At 64.2% G+C, this 25,210-nt stretch overlaps 1 protein-coding gene across 1 annotated transcript in view; it reads left to right on the top strand.

Annotated features, from left to right (window-relative positions):
- Positions 1-627: 627 nt before the first annotated feature.
- Positions 628-25,210, top strand: part of LOC311204669 (sodium/glucose cotransporter 2-like) — a gene marked incomplete at its 5' end in the record, with an annotated part of 44,426 nt that continues 19,843 nt past the window's right edge. Inside the window, 7 exon segments of the mRNA XM_084281064.1 lie at positions 628-741; positions 8,782-8,861; positions 14,062-14,148; positions 16,674-16,749; positions 17,651-17,779; positions 20,188-20,299; positions 24,652-24,752. Of these exon segments, the coding sequence (XP_084137190.1) occupies positions 628-741; positions 8,782-8,861; positions 14,062-14,148; positions 16,674-16,749; positions 17,651-17,779; positions 20,188-20,299; positions 24,652-24,752 (699 nt within the window).

Genomic DNA, 25,210 nt, shown 5'->3' with positions numbered 1-25,210 from the left:
GCCCCCCACGTGTGGGTCCCTATGGGGTCCCAGCCCCCCCCCCCCGGGCCGTGCCCCACACGTGTGGGTCGCTGTGGGGTCCCAGCCCCACACTTGGGGGTCCCAGCCCCACACTTGGGGGTCCCAGACCCCTATTTATGGGTCCCAGCCCCCCACCTGTGGGTCCTGCCCCCCACTTGTGGGTCCCAGCCCCCCACTTAGGGTTTCCTATGGGTCTCATCCCCCGACTTGTGGGTCCTGCCCCCCACTTGGGGGTCTCAGCCCCCCACTTGTGGGTCCCTATGGGCCCCAGCCCCCCATCTGTGGGTCCCTATGGGTCCCAGCCCCCCACTTGTGGGTCCCTGTGGGTCTCAGCCCCCCACTTGTGGGTCCCAGCCCCCTATTTATGGGTCCCAACCCCCCACTTGTGGGTCCCTATGGGCCCCAGCCCCCCACTTGTGGGTCCCTATGGGCCCCAGCCCCCCACTTGTGGGTCCCTATGGGCCCCAGCCCCCCATCTTTGGGTCCCTATGGGTCCCAACCCCCCACCTGTGGGTCCCTATGGGCCCCAGCCCCCCATCTTTGGGTCCCTATGGGCCCCAGCCCCCCCCCCGGGCCGTGCCCCACACGTGTGGGTCGCTGCCCCAGCCCTGCCTGGAGGACGTGGAGTCCCCGATCCGCGTCTCCGTCTCCTTCTCGCTGCCCCACGGCGACGGCGACGGCCCCGTCCTGCCCCCCAACCAGCCCCCGGCCTGGGCAGAGGTACCGGGGGGGCTGCTGTGGGGCTGGGGAGGTGTGGGGCAGGGGGTGGGGCTGGGGAGGTGTGGGGCAGGGGAGGTGTGGGGCTGGTTATGGGGCTGGTTATGGGGCAGAGGGTGGGGTGGGTGTGGGGCTGGTTATGGGGCTGAATGAGGTTGGTGTGGGGCTGGTTATGGGGCTGGTTATGGGGTGGGTGTGGGGCTGGTGTGGGGCTGGTGTGGGGCAGGGGAGGTGTGGGGCTGGTTATGGGGCGGATGTGGGGCTGGTGTGGGGCTGGTTATGGGGCTGGTTATGGGGTGGATGTGGGGCTGGTTATGGGGCTGGTTGTGGGGCGGGTGAGGGGTGGGTGTGGGGCTGGTTATGGGGCTGGTTATGGGGTGGGTGTGGGGCTGGTTATGGGGCTGGTTATGGGGCTGGTGTGGGGCTGGGTGTGAGGCTGGTTATGGGGCTGGTTATGGGGCTGGTTATGGGGTGGATGTGGGGCTGGTTATGGGGCAGGTTATGGGGCTGGTGTGGGGCTGGTGTGGGACTGGGGAGGTGTGGAGCAGGGTGTGGGGTGGGTGTGGGGTGGGTGTGGGGCAGGGGAGCTGTGGGGCTGGTTATGGGGTGGGTGTGGGGCTGGTTATGGGGGAGGGGAGGTGTGGGGTTGGTTATGGGGCTGGGGAGGTGTGGGGCAGGGTGTGGGGCTGGTTATGGGGCTGGTTATGGGGCTGGTTATGGGGCTGGGGAGGTGTGGGACTGCTTATGGGGCTGGTTATGGGGCTGGGTGTGGGGCTGGTTAGGGCTGGTTATGGGGCTGGGTGTGGGGCTGGGTGTGGGGCTGGTTATGGGGCTTGTTATGGGGCTGGGGAAGTGTGGGACTGCTTATGGGGCTGGTTATGGGCTGGGAAGGTGTGGGGCTGGTTGTGGGGCTGGTTATGGGGCTGGTGTGGGGCTGGTTATGGGGTGGGTGTAGGGCTGGTTATGGGGCTGGTGTGGGGCTGGTTATGGGGGTGGGTGTGGGGCTGGTTATGGGGCTGGTTATGGGGCTGGTGTGGGGCTGGTTATGGGGTGGGTGTGGGGCTGGTTATGGGGCTGGTTATGGGGCTGGTGTGGGGCTGGTTATGGGGTGGGTGTGGGGCTGGTTATGGGGCTGGGGAGGTGTGGGGCTGGTTATGGGGCTGGTGTGGGGTGGGTGTGGGGCGGGTGTGGGGCTGGTTATGGGGCTGGGGAGGTGTGGGGCTGGTTATGGGGCTGGTGTGGGGTGGGTGTGGGGCGGGTGTGGGGCTGGTTATGGGGCTGGTGTGGGGCTGGTGTGGGGCTGGTTATGGGGTGGGTGTGGGGCTGGTGTGGGGCTGGGGATGGGGCTGGTGTGGGGTGGGTGTGGGGCTGGTTATGGGGCTGGTTATGGGGCTGGTGTGGGGCGGGTGTGGGGCTGGTTATGGGGTGGATGTGGGGCTGGTTATGGGGCTGGTGTGGGGTGGATGTGGGGCTGGTTATGGGGTGGGTGTGGGGCTGGTTATGGGGCTGGTGTGGGGTGGGTGTGGGGCTGGTGTGGGGCTGGTTATGGGGCGGGTGTGGGGCTGGTTATGGGGTGGGTGTGGGGCTGGTTATGGGGCTGGTTATGGGGCGGGTGTGGGGCTGGAGTGGGGCTGGTGTGGGGCTGGTTATGGGGTGGGTGTGGGGCTGGTGTGGGGCGGGTGTGGGGCTGGTTATGGGGCTGGTTATGGGGGTGGGTGTGGGGCTGGTTATGGGGCTGGTGTGGGGCTGGTGTGGGGCTGGTTATGGGGTGGGTGTGGGGCTGGTTGTGGGGCTGGTTATGGGGCTGGTGTGGGGCTGGTTATGGGGTGGGTATGGGGCTGGTTATGGGGCTGGTGTGGGGCTGGGTGTGGGGTGGGTGTGGGGCTGGGGAGGTGTGGGCTGGCTATGGGGCTGCCTATGGGGCTGGGGAGGTGTGGGGCTGCTTATGGGGCTGGTTATGGGGCGGGTGTGGGGCCGGTGTAGGGCTGGTATGGGGCTGGTTATGGGGTGGGTGTGGGGTGGGTGTGGGGCTGGCTATGGGGCTGGTTGTGGGGCTGGCTATGGGGCTGGGGAGGTGTGGGGCTGGTTATGGGGCTGGTTATGGGGCTGGGTGTGGGGCAGGGGAGGTGTGGGGCTGGGGAGGTGTGGGGCTGGTTATGGGGCTGGTTATGGGGTGGGTGTGGGGCTGGTTATGGGGCTGGTATGGGGCTGGTTATGGGGTGGGTGTGGGGTGGGTGTGGGGCTGGCTATGGGGCTGGTTGTGGGGCTGGCTATGGGGCTGGGGAGCTGTGGGGCTGGTTATGGGGCTGGTTATGGGGTGGGTGTGGGGCTGGTGTGGGGCTGGTTATGGGGCTGGTTATGGGGCTGGTGTGGGGCTGGGTATGGGGCTGGGGAGGTGTGGGGCTGGGTGTGGGGCTGGTTATGGGGCTGGTGTGGGGCTGGGGAGGGTGTGGGGCTGGTTGTAGGGCTGGTTATGGGGCTGGTGTGGGGCTGGTTATGGGGCTGGTAATGGGGTGGGTGTGGGGCTGGTGTGGGGCTGGGGGTGGGGTGGGTGTGGGGCTGGTTATGGGGCTGCTGTGGGCTGGTTATGGGGGAGGGGAGGTGTGGGGTTGGTTATGGGGCTGGGGAGGTGTGGGGCAGGGTGTGGGGCTGGTGTGGGGCTGGTTATGGGGTTTGGAGCTGTGGGGCTGGTTATGGGGGTGGGTGTGGGGCTGGTTATGGGGCTGGTTATGGGGCGGGTGTGGGGGCTGGTGTGGGGCTGGTTATGGGGCTGGTTATGGGGCGGGTGTGGGGCGGGTGTGGGGCAGGTGTGGGGCTGGTTATGGGGCTGGAGTGGGGCTGGTGTGGGGCTGGTTATGGGGCAGGTGTGGGGCTGGGTATGGGGTGAGTGTGGGGCTGGTTATGGGTCTGGTTATGGGGCTGGAGTGGGGCTGGTGTGGGGCTGGTGTGGGGCTGGTTATGGGTCTGGTTATGGGGCTGCTGTGGGGCTGGTTATGGGGCTGGTGTGGGGCTGGTGTGGTGCTGGTTATGGGGCTGGTGTGGGGCTGGTTATGGGGCGGGTGTGGGGGTCTCTATGGGTCAGTCTATGAGTCAGTCTATGGGTCTGGGGTCTCTATGGGTCTGGGGTCTCTATGGGTCAGTCTATGGGTCAGGGGGGATCCGTGGGTCAGGGGTCTCTATGGGTCACTCTATGGGTCTGGGGTCTCTGTGGGTCAGTCTATGGTTTGGGGGGTCTCTATGGGTCAGGATCTATGGGTCAGGACCCGTGGGTCTGGGGTCTCTATGGGTCACTCTGTGGGTCACCCTATGGGTCACTCTATGGGTCAGGGGGGATCTATGGGTCAGGGGTCTCTATGGGTCTGGGGTCTCTATGGGTCTGGGGTCTCTATGGGTCAGGGTCTATGGGTCAGGGGGGATCTATGTGTCTGGGATCTCTATGGGTCACTCTATGGGTCAGTCTATGGGTCAGGGGTCTCTATGGGTCAGGGGTCTCTATGGGGCAGGATCTATGGGTCAGGATCTGTGGGTCTGGGGTCTCTATGGGTCACTCTATGGGTCACTCTATGGGTCTGGGGTCTCTATGGGTCAGGGTCTATGGGTCAGGATCTATGGGTCAATCCATGGGTCTGGGGTCTCTATGGGTCAGGGGTCTCTATGGGTCAGGATCTATGGGTCTGGGGGTCTCTATGGGTCACTCTATGGGTCAGGGGTCTCTATGGGTCACTCTATGGGTCTGGGGTCTCTATGGGTCTGGGGTCTCTATGGGTCAGGATCTATGGGTCAGGATCTATGGGTCTGGGGGTCTCTATGGGTCACTCTATGGGTCAGGGGTCTCTATGGGTCACTCTATGGGTCTGGGGTCTCTATGGGTCTGGGGTCTCTATGGGTCAGGATCTATGGGTCAGGGGATCTATGGGTCAGGGTCTCTATGGGTCAGTCTATTGGTCAGTCTATGGGGCAGGATCTATGGGTCTGGGGTCTCTATGGGTCTGAGGTCTCTATGGGTCACTCTATGGGTCAGTCTATGGGTCAGGGGGGATCTATGGGTCTGGGGTCTCTATGGGTCAGTCTGTGGGTCAGGGGGTCTCTATGAGTCTGGGGTCTCTATGGGTCTGGGGTCTCTATGGGTCTGGGGTCTCTATGGGTCACTCTATGGGTCAATCCATGGGTCTGGGGCCTCTATGGGTCTGGGGTCTCTATGGGTCAGGGGGGATCTATGGGTCAGGATCTATGGGTCAATCCATGGGTCTGGGGTCTCTATGGGTCAGGGGTCTCTATGGGTCAGGATCTATGGGTCAGTCTATGGGTCAGTCTATGGGTCAGGATCTATGGGTCTGGGGTCTCTATGGGTCAGGATCTATGGGTCAGGGGATCTATGGGTCAATCTATGGGTCAATCTATGGGTCTGGGGTCTCTATGGGTCTGGGGTCTCACTGCCCCCCCTCCCCCCCAGCTGCGGTTCAGCCGCCGCTGCCCCCCGGCTGGTCCCTGCGGGTCGGACCTTTGGCTTCGGCGCCTCCAGGGCCCCCGGCTGGTGCTGGGGGTTCCCCCGGGGGATTCCTGGGGGATTCCCCGGGGGATTCCCCTGGGGGCTCCCCCAGAGCCTCCCACAGTGGGGGTTCCCCTGGTGGGGATTCCCCCTGGGGATCCCCTGGGGGGGATTCCCTAGGGGGGGTCCCTCTGGTGGGGGATCCCCTGGTGGGGGTTCCCCCTGGGGGGGATTCCCTGGGGGGGGTTCCCCGGGGGGGTTTCCCCGGGGATTCCCTGCGGCTGGTGGTTGGGAACAAGGGGGGTGACGCCTTCCGGGTGACGCTTCGCTTGACGCTGCCCCACGGCCTGAGCGTGAGGAGGGCGAGAGGAGGGGGAGGGGTGAGTGGGGGAGGGGCGGGGGGGGAGGGGCTGGGTGGGGGAGGGGATGGGGGAGGGGATGGGGGGGGTTGGGTGGGGGAGGGGATGGGGGAGGGGATGGGGGGGTTGGGTGGGGGAGGGGCTGGGGGAGGGGCTGGGAGGGAGGGGCTGGGGGGGTGGGTGGAGGAGGGGATGGGGAGGGGAGGGGGAGGGGGAGGGGCAGGGGGGTGGGTGGAGGGGGAGGGGTGAGTGGGGGAGGGGATGGGGGAGGGGATGGGGGAGGGGGTTGGGGGAGGGGAGGGGATGGGAGGGGGATGGGGTGGGGGAGGGGCTGGGGGAGGGGCTGGGAGGGGCTGAGAGGGGGAGGGGCTGGGGGGAGGGGCTGGGTGGGGGAGGGGGAGGGATGAGTGGGGGAGGGGATGGGGGGTGGGGGGGAGGGGCTGCGGGGATGGGAGGGGATGGGAGGGTGATGGGGAGGGGGAGGGGCAGGGGGTTGGGTGGGGGAGGGGTTGGGGGGGCTGGGAGGGGGATGGGAAGGGGTTGGGAGGAGGGGAGGGGATGGGGGGATGGGGAGGGGGAGGGGCTGGGGGAGAGGGGATGGGGGTGGGGGAGAGGGAGGAGGGAGTGGGGGGAGGGGCTGGGAGAGGGTGGGGGAGGGGCTGGATGGGGTGGGGTGGGGTGGGGCTGTGGGGGGGGTGGGGGCTGGATGGGGTGGGGTAGTGGGGGGAGGGGCTGGGTGGAGGTGGGGGGAGGGGCCGGGGGAGCGTGGGGGAGGGGCTGTGTGGGGGTGGGGGGAGGGGCTTGGGGAGTGGTGGGGAGTGGGGGGAGTGGGGGGAGGGGCTGGGTGGGGCTGGGGAGGGGCTGGGGGGAGTGGGGGAGGGGTGGGGATGGGGGAGGGGCTGTATGAGGGTAGGGGAGGGGCTGTGGGAGGTGTAGGGGAGTGGGGAGGGGCTGTGGGGGGGTGGGGGAGGGGTGGGGGAGGGCTAGATGGGGTGGGGGAGGGGTGGGGTGGGGAGGGGCTGGATGGGGGTGGAGAAGGGGCTGGATGGGGGAGGGGCTGTGTGAGGGATGGGGAGGGGCTGGGTGAGGGTGGGGGAGGGGCTGGATGGGGTGGGGGAGGGGTGGAGGAGTGGGGGAGGGGCTGTGGGGGGGTGGGGGTGGGGGCTGGATGGGGGTGGGGTAGTGGGGGGAGGGGCTGGGTGAGGGAGTGGGGGAGGTGCTGGGGGAGGGGTGGGGGAGGGGCTGGATGGGGTGGGGGAGGGGTGGGGATGGGGGGAGGGGCTGGGTGGGAGTGGGGGGAGGGGCAGGATGGGGGTGGGGGGAGGGGCTTTGGGGGGTGGGGGGAGATGCAGGATGGGGGAGGGGCTGGGAGAGGGTGGGGGGAGGGGCTGGATGGGGTGGGGGAGGGGCGGGGGAAGCCGCTGACCCCTCCCCCCCCCGCAGGTGCCCGTGTCCTGTGGGGCCCCGGATGGCGCCGTGGGGCAGCCGTGGGGCCAGAGCTGCAGCCTCAGCCCCCCGGCCTGCGCAGCGGGGGGCAGGTCAGGGGGGAGGGGCGGGTGGGCCCCACAGATCCCCTGCCCCATAGATCCTGCCCCATAGATCCCCCTGACCCACAGATCCCCTGCCCCATAGATCCTGCCCCATAGATCCCCTGCCCCATAGATCCCCCTGACCCATAGATCCCCCCTGCCCCATAGATCCCCCTGCCCCATAGATCCTGACCCATAGATCCCCCTGCCCCATAGACCCTGCCCCATAGATCCCCCTGCCCCATTGATCCCCTGGCCCATAGATCCTGCCCCATAGATCCCCCTGACCCATAGATCCCCCTGACCCATAGATCCTGCCCCATAGATCCTGCCCCATAGATCCCCCTGACCCATAGATCCTGCCCCATAGATCCCTGACCCATAGATCCCCTGACCCATAGATTCTGCCCCATAGATCCCCCTGACCCATAGATCCCCCTGACCCATAGATCCTGCCCCATAGATCCTGACCCATAGATCCCCTGACCCATAGATTCTGCCCCATAGATCCCCCTGACCCATAGATCCTGCCCCATAGATCCCCCTGCCCCATAGATCCTGCCCCATAGATCCCCCTGACCCATAGATCCTGCCCCATAGATCCTGCCCCATAGATCCCCCTGACCCATAGATCCCCCTGCCCTATAGATCCTGTCCTATAGCCCTGCCCCATAGATCCCCTGCCCCATAGATCCTGCCCCATAGATACCCTGACCCATAGATCCCCTGACCCATACATCCTGCCCCATAGATCCTGCCCCATAACTCCTCCTGCCCCATAGATCCTGACCCATAGATCCTGACCCATAGACCTCCTGCCCCACACCAGCCCACACCAGCCCCACACCAGCCCCATAACCAGCCCCATAACCAGCCCCATAACCAGCCCCACTCCAGCCCCATAACCACCCCCAGCCCCATAGCTCCCTGCCCCACAGCTGCCCCACACCTGCCCCACACCAGCCCCACACCCACCCCATAACCAGCCCCATAACCAGCCCCATAACCAGCCCCAGCCCCACACCTCCCTGCCCCACACCCACCCCACACCAGCCCCACACCAGCCCCATAACCAGCCCCACACCAGCCCCACACCCACCCCACACCAGCCCCACAACCAGCCCCACACCCGCCCCACACCCGCCCCACACCCAGCCCCACACCAGCCCCATAACCAGCCCCATAACCAGCCCCATAACCAGCCCCACACCAGCCCCATAACCAGCCCATAACCAGCCTCACACCCGCCCCACAACCAGCCCCATAGCCAGCCCCAGCCCCATAGCTCCCTGCCCCACAGCTGCCCCACTCCTGCCCCACTCCAGCCCCATAACCAGCCCCATAACCAGCCCCACACCCGCCCCATAGCCAGCCCCATCACCAGCCCCACACCAGCCCCACACATCCCACCCCAGCCCCACACCAGCCCCACACCAGCCCCACACCAGCCCCATAACCAGCCCCACACCCGCCCCATAACCACCCCTATAACCAGCCCCAGCCCCATAGCTCCCTGCCCCACACCCACCCCACACCCACCCCATAACCAGCCCCAGCCCCACACCTGCCCCACAACCAGCCCCATAACCACCCCATAACCAGCCCCAGCCCCACACCTCCCTGCCCCACAGCTGCCCCACAGCTGCCCCACATCCCCCCCCCGCAGGTGACGGTGGATTTGACCTTTGACCTTCACCCCAACGTGTCCTGGGGAACCGAAGTGCAGCTGAGAGCGGCCGTCAACAGGTGGGGCTGGAGCTGTGGGGCAGGGCTATGGGGCAGGGGGAGCTATGGGGCAGGGCTATGGGGCAGAGCTATGGGGCAGGAGCTATGGGGCAGGGGGAGCTATGGGGCAGGGGGGCTGTGGGGCAGGGGGGCTATGGGGCAGGAGCTATGGGGCAGGGGATCTGTGGGGCAGGGCTATGGGGCAGGGCTATGGGGCAGGGGGCTATGGGGCAGGGGGGCTATGGGGCAGGGCTATGGGGCAGGGGATCTATGGGGCAGGGGGATCTATGGGGCAGGGGGATCTATGGGGCAGGGGAGCTATGGGGCTGGAGCTATGGGGCAGGGGATCTATGGGGCAGGGGGATCTATGGGGCAGGAGCTATGGGGCAGGGGGAGCTATGGGGCAGGATCTATGGGGCAGGATCTATGGGGCAGGGGGGCTGTGGGGCAGGGGGGCTGTGGGGCAGGGCTATGGGGCAGGATCTATGGGGCAGGAGCTATGGGGCAGGGGGATCTATGGGGCAGGGGATCTATTGGGCAGGATCTATGGGCCAGGATCTATGGGGCAGTGGGATCTATGGGGCAGGATCCATGGGGCAGGATCTATGGGGCAGGGGGGCTGTGGGGCAGGGGGATCTATGGGGCAGGGGGGATGTGGGGCAGGATCTGGGGGGCTGGGGGGCTGGATCTATGGGGCAGGATCTATGGGGCAGGGGGGATGTGGGGCAGGATCTATGGGGCAGGGACTCTATGGGGCAGGATCTATGGGGCAGGCTCTATGGGGCAGGGGGAGCTATGGGGCACGATCTATGGGGCAGCTGTGGGGCAGGGGGGATCTATGGGGCAGGGGATCTATGGGGCAAGGGGATCTATGGGGCAGGACCTATGGGTCAGGACCTATGGGGCAGGGTCTATGGGACAGAGCTGTGGGGTAGGGGAATCTATGAGTCAGGATCTATGGGGCAGGGGGCTCTATGGGGCAGGGGGCTCTATGGGGCAGGCTCTATAGGTCAGGATCTATGGGGCAGAGCTATGGGGCAGGATGATCTATGGGGTGGGGGATCTATGGGCCTCGGGGTTCTATGAGCCTGGGGGCTCTATGGGGCAGGCTCTATGGGGCATGGGATGTATGGGTCAGGGAGATCTATGGGTCAGGATCTATGGGGCAGGGTCTGTGGGGCACGATCTATGGGGCAGAGGAGCTGTGAGGCAGGGAAGCTATGGGGCAGAGGGGATCTATGGGGCAGGATCTATGGGGCAGGTTTGGATCTATGGGTCAGGGGTCTCTATGGGTCACTCTATGGGTCAGTCTATGGGTCAGGGGGGTCTCTGTGGGTCTGGGGGGTCTCTATGGGTCAGGGGTCTCTATGGGTCTGGGGTCTCTGTGGGTCAGGGGTCTCTATGGGTCACTCTATGGGTCAGGGGGGTCTCTATGGGTCAGGGGGTCTCTATGGGTCACTCTATGGGTCTGGGGGTCTCTATGGGTCAGTCTATGGGTCACTCTATGGGTCAGGGGTCTCTGTGGGTCACTCTATGGGTCAGTCTATGGGTCAGGGGTCTCTATGGGTCACTCTATGGGTCACTCTATGGGTCAGGGGTCTCTGTGGGTCACTCTATGGGTCAGGGGTGTTTCTATGGGTCAGGGGTCTCTATGGGTCAGGGGTCTCTGTGGATCAGGGGGGTCTCTATGGGTCAGGGGGCTCTATGGGTCAGGGGTCTCTGTGGATCAGGGGGGTCTCTATGGGTCAGGGGGGTCTCTATGGGTCAGGGGTCTCTGTGGGTCAGTCTGTGGGTCACTCTATGGGTCAGGGGTCTCTATGGGTCAGGGGTCTCTGTGGATCAGGGGGGTCTCTATGGGTCAGGGGGCTCTATGGGTCAGGGGTCTCTGTGGATCAGGGGGGTCTCTATGGGTCAGGGGTCTCTATGGGTCTGGGGTCTCTATGGGTCACTCTATGGGTCACTCTATGGGTCTGGGGTCTCTATGGGTCACTCTATGGGTCACTCTATGGGTCAGGGGTCTCTATGGGTCAGGGGGGTCTCTATGGGTCAGGGGTCTCTATGGGTCAGGGGGTCTCTATGGGTCAGTCTATGGGTCAGGGGGTCTCTATGGGTCAGGGGTCTCTATGGGTCAGTCTATGGGTCAGGGGGGTCTCTATGGGTCAGGGGTCTCTGTGGGTCAGGGGGTCTCTATGGGTCAGGGGTCTCTGTGGGTCAGTCTATGGGTCAGGGGTCTCTATGGGTCACTCTATGGGTCAGGGGGGTCTCTATGGGTCAGGGGTCTCTATGGGTCAGTCTGTGGGTCAGGGGTCTCTGTGGGTCACTCTATGGGTCAGTCTATGGGTCAGGGGGGTCTCTATGGGTCAGGGGTCTCTATGGGTCAGGGGTCTCTATGGGTCAGTCTATGGGTCAGGGGGTCTCTATGGGTCAGGGGGTCTCTATGGGTCACTCTATGGGTCTGGGGGTCTCTATGGGTCAGGGGTCTCTGTGGGTCACTCTATGGGTCACTCTATGGGTCAGGGGGTCTCTATGGGTCACTCTATGGGTCACTCTATGGATCTGGGGGTCTCTGTGGGTCACTCTATGGGTCACTCTATGGGTCAGGGGTCTCTGTGGGTCACTCTATGGGTCAGGGGGTCTCTATGGGTCAGGGGTCTCTATGGGTCACTCTATGGGTCACTCTATGGGTCAGGGGTCTCTGTGGGTCACTCTATGGGTCAGGGGGTCTCTATGGGTCAGGGGTCTCTATGGGTCAGGGGGGTCTCTATGGGTCAGGGGTCTCTGTGGGTCACTCTATGGGTCAGGGGGGTCTCTATGGGTTGGGGGGTCTCTATGGGTCAGGGGTCTCTATGGGTCAGTCTATGGGTCAGGGGTCTCTATGGGTCACTCTATGGGTCTGGGGTCTCTATGGGTCACTCTATGGGTCACTCTATGGGTCTGGGGTCTCTATGGGGCAGTCTATGGGTCAGTCTATGGGTCAGGGGTCTCTATGGGTCACTCTATGGGTCAGGGGGTCTCTATGGGTCACTCTATGGGTCAGTCTATGGGTCAGGGGGTCTCTATGGGTCAGGGGTCTCTATGGGTCACTCTATGGGTCACTCTATGGGTCAGGGGGGTCTCTGTGGGTCAGGGGTCTCTGTGGGTCACTCTATGGGTCACTCTATGGGTCAGGGGTCTCTATGGGTCAGGGGGTCTCTGTGGGTCACTCTATGGGTCACTCTATGGGTCAGGGGTGTCTATGGGTCAGTCTGTGGGTCACTCTATGGGTCAGGGGGGTCTCTATGGGTCAGGGGGTCTCTATGGGTCAGGGGTCTCTATGGGTCACTCTATGGGTCTGGGGTCTCTGTGGGTCACTCTATGGGTCAGTCTATGGGTCAGGGGGGTCTCTATGGGTCAGGGGTCTCTATGGGTCACTCTATGGGTCTGGGGTCTCTATGGGTCAGGGGTCTCTATGGGTCACTCTATGGGTCTGGGGGTCTCTATGGGTCACTCTATGGGTCAGGGGTGTCTATGGGTCAGTCTGTGGGTCACTCTATGGGTCTGGGGTCTCTATGGGTCAGGGGGCTCTATGGGTCAGGGGTCTCTATGGGTCACTCTATGGGTCTGGGGTCTCTATGGGTCAGGGGTCTCTATGGGTCAGGGGTCTCTGTGGGTCACTCTATGGGTCAGGGGGGTCTCTGTGGGTCACTCTATGGGTCGGGGGTCTCTGTGGGTCACTCTATGGGTCAGTCTATGGGTCTGGGGGTCTCTATGGGTCAGGGGTCTCTATGGGTCACTCTATGGGTCTGGGGGTCTCTGTGGGTCACTCTATGGGTCACTCTATGGGTCAGGGGGGTCTCTATGGGTCAGGGGTCTCTATGGGTCACTCTATGGGTCTGGGGGTCTCTATGGGTCACTCTATGGGTCAGGGGGGTCTCTATGGGTCAGGGGTCTCTATGGGTCACTCTATGGGTCAGGGGGCTCTATGGGTCAGTCTATGGGTCAGGGGGTCTCTATGGGTCAGGGGGTCTCTATGGGTCACTCTATGGGTCAGTCTATGGGTCAGGGGGGTTTCTATGGGTCAGGGGGTCTCTATGGGGCAGGGGTCTCTATGGGTCACTCTATGGGTCAGGGGTCTCTATGGGTCTGGGGGTCTCTATGGGTCACTCTATGGGTCAGGGGGTCTCTATGGGTCAGGGGGTCTCTATGGGTCAGGGGTCTCTATGGGTCACTCTATGGGTCAGTCTGTGGGTCAGGGGTCTCTGTGAGTCACTCTATGGGTCACTCTATGGGTCAGGGGTCTCTATGGGTCAGGGGGTTCTCTATGGGTCACTCTATGGGTCAGGGGTCTCTATGGGTCGGGGGTCTCTATGGGTCACTCTATGGGTCAGGGGGGTCTCTGTGGGTCACTCTATGGGTCAGGGGTCTCTATGGGTCAGGGGGGTCTCTGTGGGTCACTCTATGGGTCAGGGGTCTCTATGGGTCAGGGGTCTCTATGGGGTCACTCTATGGGTCTGGGGGTCTCTGTGGGTCACTCTATGGGTCACTCTATGGGTCTGGGGGGTCTCTATGGGTCACTCTATGGGTCAGGGGTCTCTATGGGTCAGGGGTCTCTATGGGTCAGGGGGTCTCTATGGGCAGTCTGTGGGTCACTCTATGGGTCAGGGGTCTCTGTGGGTCACTCTATGGGTCAGGGGTCTGTGTGGGTCACTCTATGGGTCAGTCTATGGGTCTGGGGTCTGTGTGGGTCACTCTATGGGTCAGGGGTCTCTGTGGGTCACTCTATGGGTCAGTCTATGGGTCTGGGGTCTGTGTGGGTCACTCTATGGGTCAGGGTCTCTGTGGGTCACTCTATGGGTCAGTCTATGGGTCTGGGGTCTGTGTGGGTCACTCTATGGGTCAGGGGTCTCTGTGGGTCACTCTATGGGTCAGTCTATGGGTCAGGGGTCTCTATGGGTCACTCTATGGGTCTGGGGGTCTCTGTGGGTCACTCTATGGGTCACTCTATGGGTCAGGGGTCTCTATGGGTCAGGGGTCTCTGTGGGTCACTCTATGGGTCAGTATATGGGCCAGGGGGGTCTCTATGGGTCTGGGGTCTGTGTGGGTCACTCTATGGGTCAGGGGGGTCTCTGTGGGTCACTCTATGGGTCACTCTATGGGTCTGGGGTCTCTGTGGGTCACTCTATGGGTCGGGGGTCTCTGCGGGTCACTCTATGGGTCAGACCCCCCTCTCCCCCCTGCGCAGCTCCGAGGAGCTCCCGGGCTCTCTGGGTGACAACGAGGTCGGGTGGGCGGTGCCCGTGCGGCGCAGCCTGGGGGTGGCGGCCGCCTGGTGAGTGACACGCCCCTCCCCCGGCCACGCCCACCCACAGGCCACGCCCCCATCCCACCCCCACCCACCCCCACCACCCAGGCCACGCCCCCTCCTGGGCACCCCCCTCCTGGCCACGCCCCTCCTGGCCACGCCCCCTCCTGGCCACGCCCCCTCCTGGCCACGCCCCTCCTGGCCACGCCCCCTCCTGGCCACCCCCCTCCTGGCCACGCCCCCTCCTGGCCACCCCCCCCTCCTGGCCACGCCCCCTTCAGACCACGCCCCCTCCTGGCCAACCCCTCCTGGCCACGCCCCCTCCTGGCCACCCCCTCCTGGCCACGCCCCCTCCTGGCCACGCCCACCCCCAGGCCACGCCCCCCCCATCCCACCCACCCCCACCCCCCCACCGAGGCCACGCCCCCTCCCGGCCACGCCCACCCACAGGCCACGCCCACCGATCCCACCCCCACCCCCCCACCCAGGCCACGCCCCTCCCCCCGGCTACGCCCACCCCCAGGCCACGCCCCCCATCCCACCCCCACCCCCACCCACAGCCACACCACCCAGGCCACGCCCCCTCCTGACCACGCCCCCTCCTGGCCACGCCCACCCCCAGGCCACGCCCCCATCCCACCCACCACCCCAGGCCACGCCCCCCATCGAGGCCACACCCCCTCCTGGCCACTCCCACCCCCAGGCCACGCCCCCATCCCATCCCCACCCACCCCCCCACCAGCACCACCCAGGCCACGCCCCCTCCTGGCCACGCCCCCCTCCTGGCCACGCCCCCTCCTGGCCACGCCCACCCCCAGGCCACGCCCCCCATCCCACCCACACCCACCCCCCACCAGCACCCAGGCCACGCCCCAACCCCCCACCCACCCCCCACCACCCAGGCCACGCCCCTCCCCCGGCCACGCCCACCCCCAGGCCACGCCCCCCGATCCCAACCCCACCCCCACCAGCACCACCACCCAGGCCACGCCCCCTCCTGACCACTCCCCCCTCCTGGCCACGCCCCCCTCCTGGCCACGCCCACCCCCAGACCACGCCCCCACCCCACCCCCACCCACCCCCCACCAGCACCACACAGGCCACGCCCCCTCCAGGCCACGCCCCCTCCTGGCCACGCCCACGCCCAGGCCACGCCCCCCCCATCCACCCACCCCCACCCCCCCCCCCGAGGCCACGCCCCCTCCCGGCCACGCCCACCCACAGGCCACGCCCCCCATCCCACCCCCACCCACCCCCCACCGAGGCCACGCCCCCTCCTGGCCACGCCCACACACAGGTCACGCCCCCATCCCACCCACCCCCACCACCCCCACCGAGGCCACGCCCCCTCCTGGCCACGCCCCCCAAATCGAGGTCACGCCCCCTCCTTAGCCACGCCCATTCATTGGCCACGCCCCCATGGCCACGCCCCCACCCGAGACCACGCCCCCTCATTAACCCTCATTAACCCTCATTAACCCTCATTAACCCTCATTAACCCTCATTAACCCCTCATTAACCCTCATTAGCCCCTCATTACCCCCTCATTAACCCCTCATTACCCCCTCATTAACCCTCATTACCCCCTCATTAACCCTCATTATCCCCTCATTACCCCCTCATTAGCCCCTCATTAACCCCTCCCCTCATTAACCCCTCATTAACCCCTAATTGACCCCTCACTAACCCCTCACTAACCCCTCATTACCCCCTAATTAGCCCTCATTAACCCCTCATTACCCCCTCATTAACCCATCATTAACCCCTCATTACCCCTCATTACCCCTCATTAACCCCTCATTACCTCCTCATTAACCCCTCATTAACCCCTCATTAACCCTTCATTAACCCCTCATTAACCCCTCATTAACCCTCATTAACACTCATTAACCCCTCATTAACCCCTCATTAACCCCTCATTAGCCCCTCATTAGCCCCTCCCCTCATTAACCCTCATTAACCCCTCATTAACCCCTCATTAACCCCTCATTAACCCTCATTAACCCTCATTAACCCCTCATTAACCCCTCATTAACCCTCATTAACCCCTCATTAACCCCTCATTAACCCTCATTAACCCCTCATTAACCCCTCATTAACCCCTCATTAACCCTCATTAACCCCTCATTAACCCCTCATTAACCCTCATTAACCCTCATTAACCCTCATTAACCCCTCATTAACCCCTCATTAACCCTCATTAACCCCTAATTAACCCCTCATTAACCCTCATTAACCCTCATTAACCCCTAATTACCCCCTCATTAACCCTCATTAACCCTCATTAACCCCTCATTAACCCCTCATTAACCCCTCATTAACCCCTCATTAACCCTCATTAACCCCTCATTAACCCCTCATTAACCCCTCATTAACCCCTCATTAACCCTCATTAACCCCTCATTAACCCCTCATTAACCCTCATTAACCCCTCATTAACCCCTCATTAACCCTCATTAACCCTCATTAACCCCTAATTAACCCTCATTAACCCTCATTAACCCTCATTAACCCCTCATTAACCCTCATTAACCCTCATTAACCCTCCCCAGGCTGGACAGCTCCACCCGCCACCTGAACTTCAGCTCCGGGCAGGACCCCCCCCGGGAGCTGCGGCACCAGTACCGGGTGAGACCCCCGGGACCCCAGACCCACACAGGGACCCCAGACCCAGAGAGACCCATAGAGGGACCCCAGACCCACTGAGGGACCCCAGACCCAGAGAGGGACCCATAGAGGGACCCCAGACCCAGAGAGGGACCCCAGACCCAGAGAGACCCATAGAGGGACCCCAGACCCAGAGAGACCCATAGAGACCCTTAGAGGGACCCCAGACCCATAAAGAGGCCCCAGGGACCCCAGACCCACACAGGGACCCACAGGGACCCACAGGGACCCATAGAGACCCATAGAGGGACCCCAGACCCATTGAGGGACCCCAGACACACACAGGGACCCCAGACCCATAGAGGGACCCCAGACCCACACAGGGACCCATAGAGACCCATAGAGACCCATAGAGACCCATAGAGGGACCCCAGACCCATAGAGAGACCCCAGACCCAGAGAGAGAGACCCCAGACCCACACAGGGACCCCAGACCCATAGAGGGACCCCTAGAGGGACCCCAGACCCATAGAGGGACCCCAGAGACCCCAGACCCATAAAGAGACCCAGAGAGGGACCCCAGACCCATAGAGGGACCCATAGAGGGACCCCAGACCCATAGAGACCCACAGGGACCCCAGACCCATAGAGGGACCCATAGAGGGACCCCAGAGACCCCAGACCCATAAAGAGACCCACAGAGGGACCCCAGACCCATAGAGGGACCCCAGACCCATAGAGGGACCGATAGAGGGACCCCAGAGACCCCAGACCCATGGAGACCCCAGACCCATAGAGGGACCCCAGACCCATAGAGGGACCCCAGACCCATAGAGGGACCCCAGAGCCCCCTGCCCCACAGATCCCCTGCCCCACTGATCCTGCCCCATAACCCCCCCCACCCCATGTCTCTGCCCCCCAGATCTCTGCCCCAGACGTGGAGTCGCTGCAGCTGCCCCACGGCAGCCCCAGGCCCCAGCTGCGTGTGGTGGCCTTTCTGCCCCACACGCTGCCCCACGGCGTGAGCGTGACGGGGCTGCGCGTGCACATGGTGAGAGCCTGACCCACACATCCTGACCCACACATCCTGACCCATGGATCCTGACCCACACATCCTGACCCACACATCCTGACCCATAGATCCCCTGACCCAGAGATCCCCTGACCCACACATCCTGACCCACACATCCTGACCCAGAGATCCCCTGACCCACACATCCTGACCCAGAGATCCTGCCCCATAGATCCTGACCCATAGATTGACCCACACATCCTGACCCATAGATCCCCTGACCCATAGATCCTGACCCACACATCCTGACCCATAGATCCTGACCCATAGATCCTGACCCATAGATCCCCTGACCCACACATCCTGCCCCATAGATCCTGACCCAGAGATGACCAACACATCCTGACCCATAGATCCTGACCCACAGATCCTGACCCATAGATCCTGACCCATAAATCCCCTGCCCCATAGATCCTGCCCCATAGATCCCGACCCACACATCCTGACCCACACATCCTGCCCCATAGATCCCCCGACCCATAGATCCCCCGACCCATAGATCCCCCGACCCATAGATCCTGACCCATAGATCCCCTGCCCCATAGATCCTGACCCATAGATCCTGACCCATAGATCCCCTGACCCATAGATCCTGACCCATAGATCCTGACCCATAGATCCCCTGACCCATAGATCCTGCCCCACACATCCTGACCCACAGATCCTGACCCATAGATCCTGACCCACAGATCCCCCTGCCCCATAGATCCCCTGACCCACACATCCTGACCCATAGATCCTGACCCATAGATCCTGACCCATAGATCCCCTGACCCACACATCCTGCCCCATAGATCCTGACCCAGAGATGACCAACACATCCTGACCCATAGATCCTGACCCACAGATCCTGACCCATAGATCCTGACCCATAAATCCCCTGCCCCATAGATCCTGCCCCATAGATCCCGACCCACACATCCTGACCCACACATCCTGCCCCATAGATCCCCCGACCCATAGATCCCCCGACCCATAGATCCCCTGACCCATAGATCCCCCTGACCCATAGATCCTGACCCATAGATCCTGACCCATAGATCCCCCTGACCCACAGATCCTGACCCACACATCCTGACCCATAGATCCTGCCCCATAGATCCCCCTGACCCATGGATCCTGACCCATAGATTGACCCATAGATCCTGACCCATAGATCCCCTGACCCATAGATCCTGACCCATAGATCCTGACCCATGGATCCTGCCCCATAGATCCCCCTGCCCTATAGACCCCCTGACCCATAGATCGCCCTGCCCCATAGATCCTGCCCCATAGATTCCCTGCCCCATAGATCCTGCCCCATAGATCCCCCTGACCCATAGATCCCCCTGCCCCATAGATCCTGACCCACACATCCTGACCCACAGATCCTGACCCATAGATCCCCTGACCCACAGATCCCGACCCAGAGATCCTGCCCCATAATTCCCCTGCCCCATAGATCCCCTGCCCCATAGATCCTGACCCAGAGATCCTGCCCCATAGATCCCCCTGCCCCATAGATCCCCCTGCCCCATAGATCCTGCCCCACAGATCCTGCCCCATAGATCCCCCTGCCCCATAGATCCTGCCCCATAGTGACCCCGCCACCCCATAGATCCTGCCCCATAGATCCCCTGACCCACAGATCCCCCTGCCCCATAGATCCCCTGACCCATAGATCCTGCCGCATAGATCCTGCCCCATAGATCCTGACCCAGAGATCCCCTGACCCACAGATCCCCCTGCCCCATAGATCCCCTGACCCATAGATCCTGACCCACAGATCCTGACCCATAGATCACCTGCCCCATAGATGCCCTGCCCCATAGATCCTGCCCCACAGATCCCCCTTCCCCATAGATCCCTCCTGACCCATAGATCCTGCCCCACAGATCCCCCTGACCCACACATCCTGACCCATAGATCCTGACCCACAGATCCTGCCCCATAATTCCCGTGCCCCATAGATCCCCCCTGACCCATAGATCACCTGCCCCATAGATCCTGCCCCATAGATCCCCCTGCCCCATAGAGACCCCCCGCCCCATAGATCTCCTGCCCCATAGACCCCCCTGCCCCATAGATCCTGACCCATAGATCCCCTGCCCCATAGATCCCCCTGCCCCATAGAGACCCCCCGCCCCATAGATCTCCTGCCCCACAGATCCCCCTGACCCATAGATCCTGACCCAGAGATCCCCTGACCCACAGATCCCCCTGCCCCATAGATCCCCTGCCCCATAGATCCTGCCCCATAGATCCTGCCCCATAGATCCCCTGCCCCATAGATCCCCTGACCCAGAGATCCTGCCCCATAGATCATCCTGCCCCATAGATCCCCTGCCCCACAGATCCTGCCCCATAGATCCCCCTCTGCCCCCCAACCCCTCTCTGCCCCACAGGAGCCGGGGGGCAAGTGCGTCCCCGTGGAGCAGGACGAGCCCGAGGAGGAGGAGGAGCCGGACTGGAGCCTGGGGGGGACAGAGGTTGGGGGGCGCTATGGGGCGCTATGGGGCGCTATGGGGCAGGGTGACCCCGCTGTGGGGCTGGGTGGGGGCTCTATGGGGCGCTATGGGGCAGGGTGGGGGTCGCTATGGGGCGCTATGGGGCAGGGTTGGGGCGCTATGGGGCAGGGTGGGGGCTCTATGGGGCGCTATGGGGCAGGGTGGGGGTCGCTATGGGGCGCTATGGGGCAGGGTGGGGGGGGGTCTATGGGTCGCTATGGGGCAGGGTGACCCCGCTATGGGACACTGTGGGGCGCTATGGGGCAGGGTGTGTGCTCTATGGGTCGCTATGGGGCGCTATGGGGCAGGGTGTGTGCTCTATGGGGCGCTATGGGGCTGGAGATGAGCACTATGGGGCTCTATGGGGCAGGGTGGGGGGCGCTATGGGGCGCTATGGGGCAGGATGACCCCTCTATGGGGCCCTATGGGGCAGGGTGGGTGCTCTATGGGGCTGTGTGGGGTCGCTATGGGGCGCTGTGGGGCGCTATGGGGCAGGGTTGGGGCTCTATGGGGCACTATGGGGCGCTATGGGGCAGGGTGGGGGGCGCTATGGGGCGCTATGGGGCTGGAGATGGGTGCTATGGGGAGCTATGGGGCTGTATGGGGCGCTATAGGGCAGGGTGGGGTCTCTATTGGGCGCTATGGGGCAGGGTGACCCCGCTATGGGGCCGTATGGGGCAGGGTGGGGTCTCTATGGGGCAGGGTGGGGGTCGCTATGGGGCTCTATGGGGCTCTATGGGGCTCTATGGGGCAGGGTTGGGGCTCTATGGGGCACTACGGGGCGCTATGGGGCGCTATGGGGCAGGAGATGGGTGCTATGGGGCGCTATGGGGCAGGGTGGGGTCGCTATGGGGCTGGCTGGGGGTCGCTATGGGGCGCTATGGGGCAGGGGTGACCCCTCTATGGGGCTCTATGGGTCGCTATGGGGCAGGAGATGGTTGCTATGGGGCGCTATAGGGCAGGGTGGGAGCTCTATGGGGCGCTATGGGTCGCTATGGGGCTCTATGGGGCTCTATGGGTCTCTATGGGTCACTATGGGGCAGGTTGGGGGGCGCTATGGGGCTCTATGGGGCTCTATGGGGCAGGTTGGGGGTCGCTATGGGGCGCTATGGGGCAGGTTGGGGGTCGCTATGGGTCGCTATGGGGCTCTATGGGGCGCTATGGGGCTCTATGGGGCTCTATGGGTCGCTATGGGTCGCTATGGGGCAGGTTGGGGGGCGCTATGGGGCGCTATGGGGCAGGGGTGACCCCTCTATAGGGCGCTATGGGGCTGGAGATGGGCCCTATGGGGCTCTATGGGCTCTATGGGGCTCTATGGGGCGCTATGGGGCAGGGTGGGGGTCGCTATGGGGCGCTATGGGGCGCTATGGGGCAGGTTGGGGGTCGCTATGGGGCGCTATGGGGCTCTATGGGGCTCTATGGGGCTCTATGGGGCTCTATGGGTCGCTATGGGGCAGGTTGGGGTCGCTATGGGGCGCTATGGGGCAGGTTGGGGGTCGCTATGGGGCGCTATGGGGCTCTATGGGGCGCTATGGGGCAGGAGATGGTTGCTATGGGCTGCTATGGGGCGCTATGGGGCTGGGTGGGAGCTCTATGGGGCGCTATGGGGCAGGGGTGGGGATCGCTATGGGTCGCTATGGGGCAGGGTGACCCCGCTATGGGGCGCTATGGGGCTCTATGGGTCACTATAGGGCAGGTTGGGGGTCGCTATGGGGCGCTATGGGGCTCTATGGGGCTCTATGGGTTGCTATGGGGCAGGGTGGGGATCACTATGGGGCGCTATGGGGCAGGGTAGGTGCGCTATAGGGCGCTATGGGGCAGGGTTGGGGTTCTATGGGGCACTGTGGGGCAGGTTGGGGGTCGCTATGGGGCTCTATGGGGCTCTATGGGGCTCTATGGGTCGCTATGGGGCAGGTGGGGATCGCTATGGGGCGCTATGGGGCTCTATGGGGCTCTATGGGTCACTATGGGGCAGGTTGGGGGTCGCTATGGGGCTCTATGGGGCTCTATGGGTCGCTATGGGGGCAGGTTGGGGGGCGCTATGGGGCGCTATGGGGCTCTATGGGGCTGGTGTGGGGTCTCTATGGGGTGCTATGGGGCAGGGTGGGGGGCGCTATGGGGCGCTATGGGGCGCTATGGGACTCTATGGGGCGCTATGGGGCGCTATGGGGCAGGGTGGGGGGCGCTATGGGGCGCTATGGGGCGCTATGGGGCAGGGTAGGGGGTGCTATGGGGCTCTATGGGGCGCTATGGGGCAGGGTGGGGGGTGCTATGGGGCAGGGTGACCCCGCTATAGGGTGCTATGGGGCAGGGTGGATGCTCTATGGGGCTCTATGGGGCGCTGTGGGGCAGGGTGGGGTCGCTATGGGGCAGGGTGGGAGCTCTATGGGGCGCTATGGGGCAGGGTGGGGGCTCTATGGGGCGCTATGGGGCAGGGTGACCCCGCTATGGGGCTCTATGGGGCTCTATGGGTTGCTATGGGTCGCTATGGGGCAGGTTGGGGGGGCGCTATGGGGCGCTATGGGGCAGGGGTGACCCCTCTATAGGGCACTATGGGGCTGGAGATGGGCCCCTATGCGGCGCTATGGGGCTCTATGGGGCGCTATGGGTCGCTATGGGGCAGGTTGGGGGTGCTCTATGGGGCGCTATGGGGCGCTATGGGGCAGGTTGGGGGTCGCTATGGGGCTCTATGGGGCTCTATGGGTCGCTATGGGGCAGGTTGGGGGTCGCTATGGGGCGCTATGGGGCTCTATGGGTCACTATAGGGCAGGTTGGGGGTCGCTATGGGGCGTATGGGGCTCTACGGGGCTCTATGGGTTGCTATGGGGCAGGGTGGGGATCACTATGGGGCGCTATGGGCAGGGTAGGTGCGCTATAGGGCGCTATGGGGCAGGGTTGGGGTTCTATGGGGCACTGTGGGGCAGGGTGGGGGGCGCTATGGGGCGCTATGGGGCAGGGGTGACCCCTCTATAGGGCGCTATGGGGCTGGAGATGGGCCCTATGGGGCTCTATGGGGCAGGGTGAGGGCTCTATGGGGCGCTATGGGGGCAGGGTAGGGGGTGCTATGGGGCTCTATGGGGCTCTATGGGTCACTATAGGGCGCTATGGGACTCTATGGGGCGCTATGGGGGCGCTATGGGGCAGGTTGGGGGGCGCTATGGGGCTCTATGGGGCTCTATGGGGCAGGGTGGGTGCGCTATGGGCGCTATGGGGCAGATTGGGGGGCGCTATGGGTCGCTATGGGACTCTATGGGGCTCTATGGGGCTCTATGGGTCGCTATGGGGCAGGTTGGGGGTCGCTATGGGTCGCTATGGGGCAGGGTGGGGGGTGCTATGGGGCTGGCTGGGGGTCGCTATGGGGCGCTAGGGGGCAGGTTGGGGCTCTATGGGGCGCTATGGGGCAGGCTGGGTGCTCTATGGGGCTCTATGAGGCGCTCTGGGGCAGGGAGACCCCACTACGGGGCTGGGTGGGGGCTCTATGGGGCAAGGTGGGGGCTCTATGGGGCGCTATGGGGCAGGAGATGGGTGCTATGGGGCGCTATGGGGCAGGGTGGGGACGCTATGGGGCGCTATGGGGCAGGGTTGGTGCTCTATGGGGCTGTGTGGGGTCACTATGGGGCGCTATGGGGCGCTATGGGGCAGGGTTGGGGCTCTATGGGGCACTATGGGGCGCTATGGGGCAGGGTGGGGGGCGCTATGGGGCGCTATGGGGCTGGAGATGGGTGCTATGGGGAGCTATGGGGCTGTATGGGCGCTATAGGGCAGGGTGGGGTCTCTATTGGGCGCTATTGGGGCAGAGTGACCCCGCTATGGGGCCGTATGGGGCAGAGTGGCTGCTCTATGGGGCTCTATGGGGCGCTATGGGGCAGGGTGGGGTCGCTATGGGGCAGGGTGGGGGGGCTATGGGGCTCTATGGGGCTCTATGGGGCTCTATGGGGCAGGGTGGGGGGCTCTATGGGTCGCTATGGGTCGCTATGGGGCAGGTTGGGGGTCGCTATGGGGCTCTATGGGTCGCTATGGGGCAGGGTGGGTGCTCTATGGGGCGCTATCGGTCCCTATGGGGCAGGTTGGGGGTCGCTATGGGGCTCTATGGGGCGCTATGGGTCGCTATGGGGCAGGTTGGGGGTCGCTATGGGGCTCTATGGGTCGCTATGGGCAGGGTGGGTGCTCTATGGGGCGCTATCGGTCCCTATGGGCAGGTTGGGGGTCGCTATGGGGCTCTATGGGGCGCTATGGGTCGCTATGGGGCAGGTTGGGGGTCGCTATGGGGCAGGGTGGGGGTCGCTATGGGGCAGGGTGGGGGGTCTCTCTGGGTCTCTCTGGGTCAGGGGGTCCCCACTTGTCCCCTCCCCCCTTTCCCAGCCCTGCCCTCCCCGGCCCCGCCGGTTCCGCTGCCCGGAGACCCCCTGGGCCGCGAGACGCTGCTGACGCTGGAGGCGACGCTGGGACCCCCCGAGGGGACGGTCAGGACCCCCCCCCAGCCCCAAGCTCCGACCCCCGACCCCTAAACCCCGCCCCCTGCCCCATAGCCCCGCCCCCAGCCCCTTAGCCCCGCCCACAGCCCCATAGCCCCGCCCACAGCCCCATAGCCCGCCCACAGCCCCTTAGCCCCGCCCCCTCCTCTAAGCCCCTCCCCACCCCTAGAGCCCATCCCCCACCCAATACCCTCCCATTCAAGCCCCTCCCCCACCCAACCCCCCTCACCCACCACAAGCCCCTCCCCACACCTCAAACCCCCTCCCCCACTCCATGACCCCCTCCACCACTCAATAACCCCTCCCCCACCCTCAAGCCCCTCCCCCACTCCATTCCCCTCCCCCACCTCAAGCCCCTCCCCCACCCCATGCCCCTCCCCACCCCATGCCCCTCCCCCACCCCATGTCCCTCCCCCACTTCAATCCCCTCCCCCACTCCATGAGCC

The sequence above is a fragment of the Gallinula chloropus genome, assembly GCF_964237585.1.
Source record: "Gallinula chloropus genome assembly, contig: HAP1_SCAFFOLD_364, whole genome shotgun sequence".
In the NCBI taxonomy this organism is placed as follows: domain Eukaryota; kingdom Metazoa; phylum Chordata; class Aves; order Gruiformes; family Rallidae; genus Gallinula; species Gallinula chloropus.
Note: the sequence above shows the minus strand (reverse complement) of the source record. Positions and strands in the feature narration are given on the sequence as shown.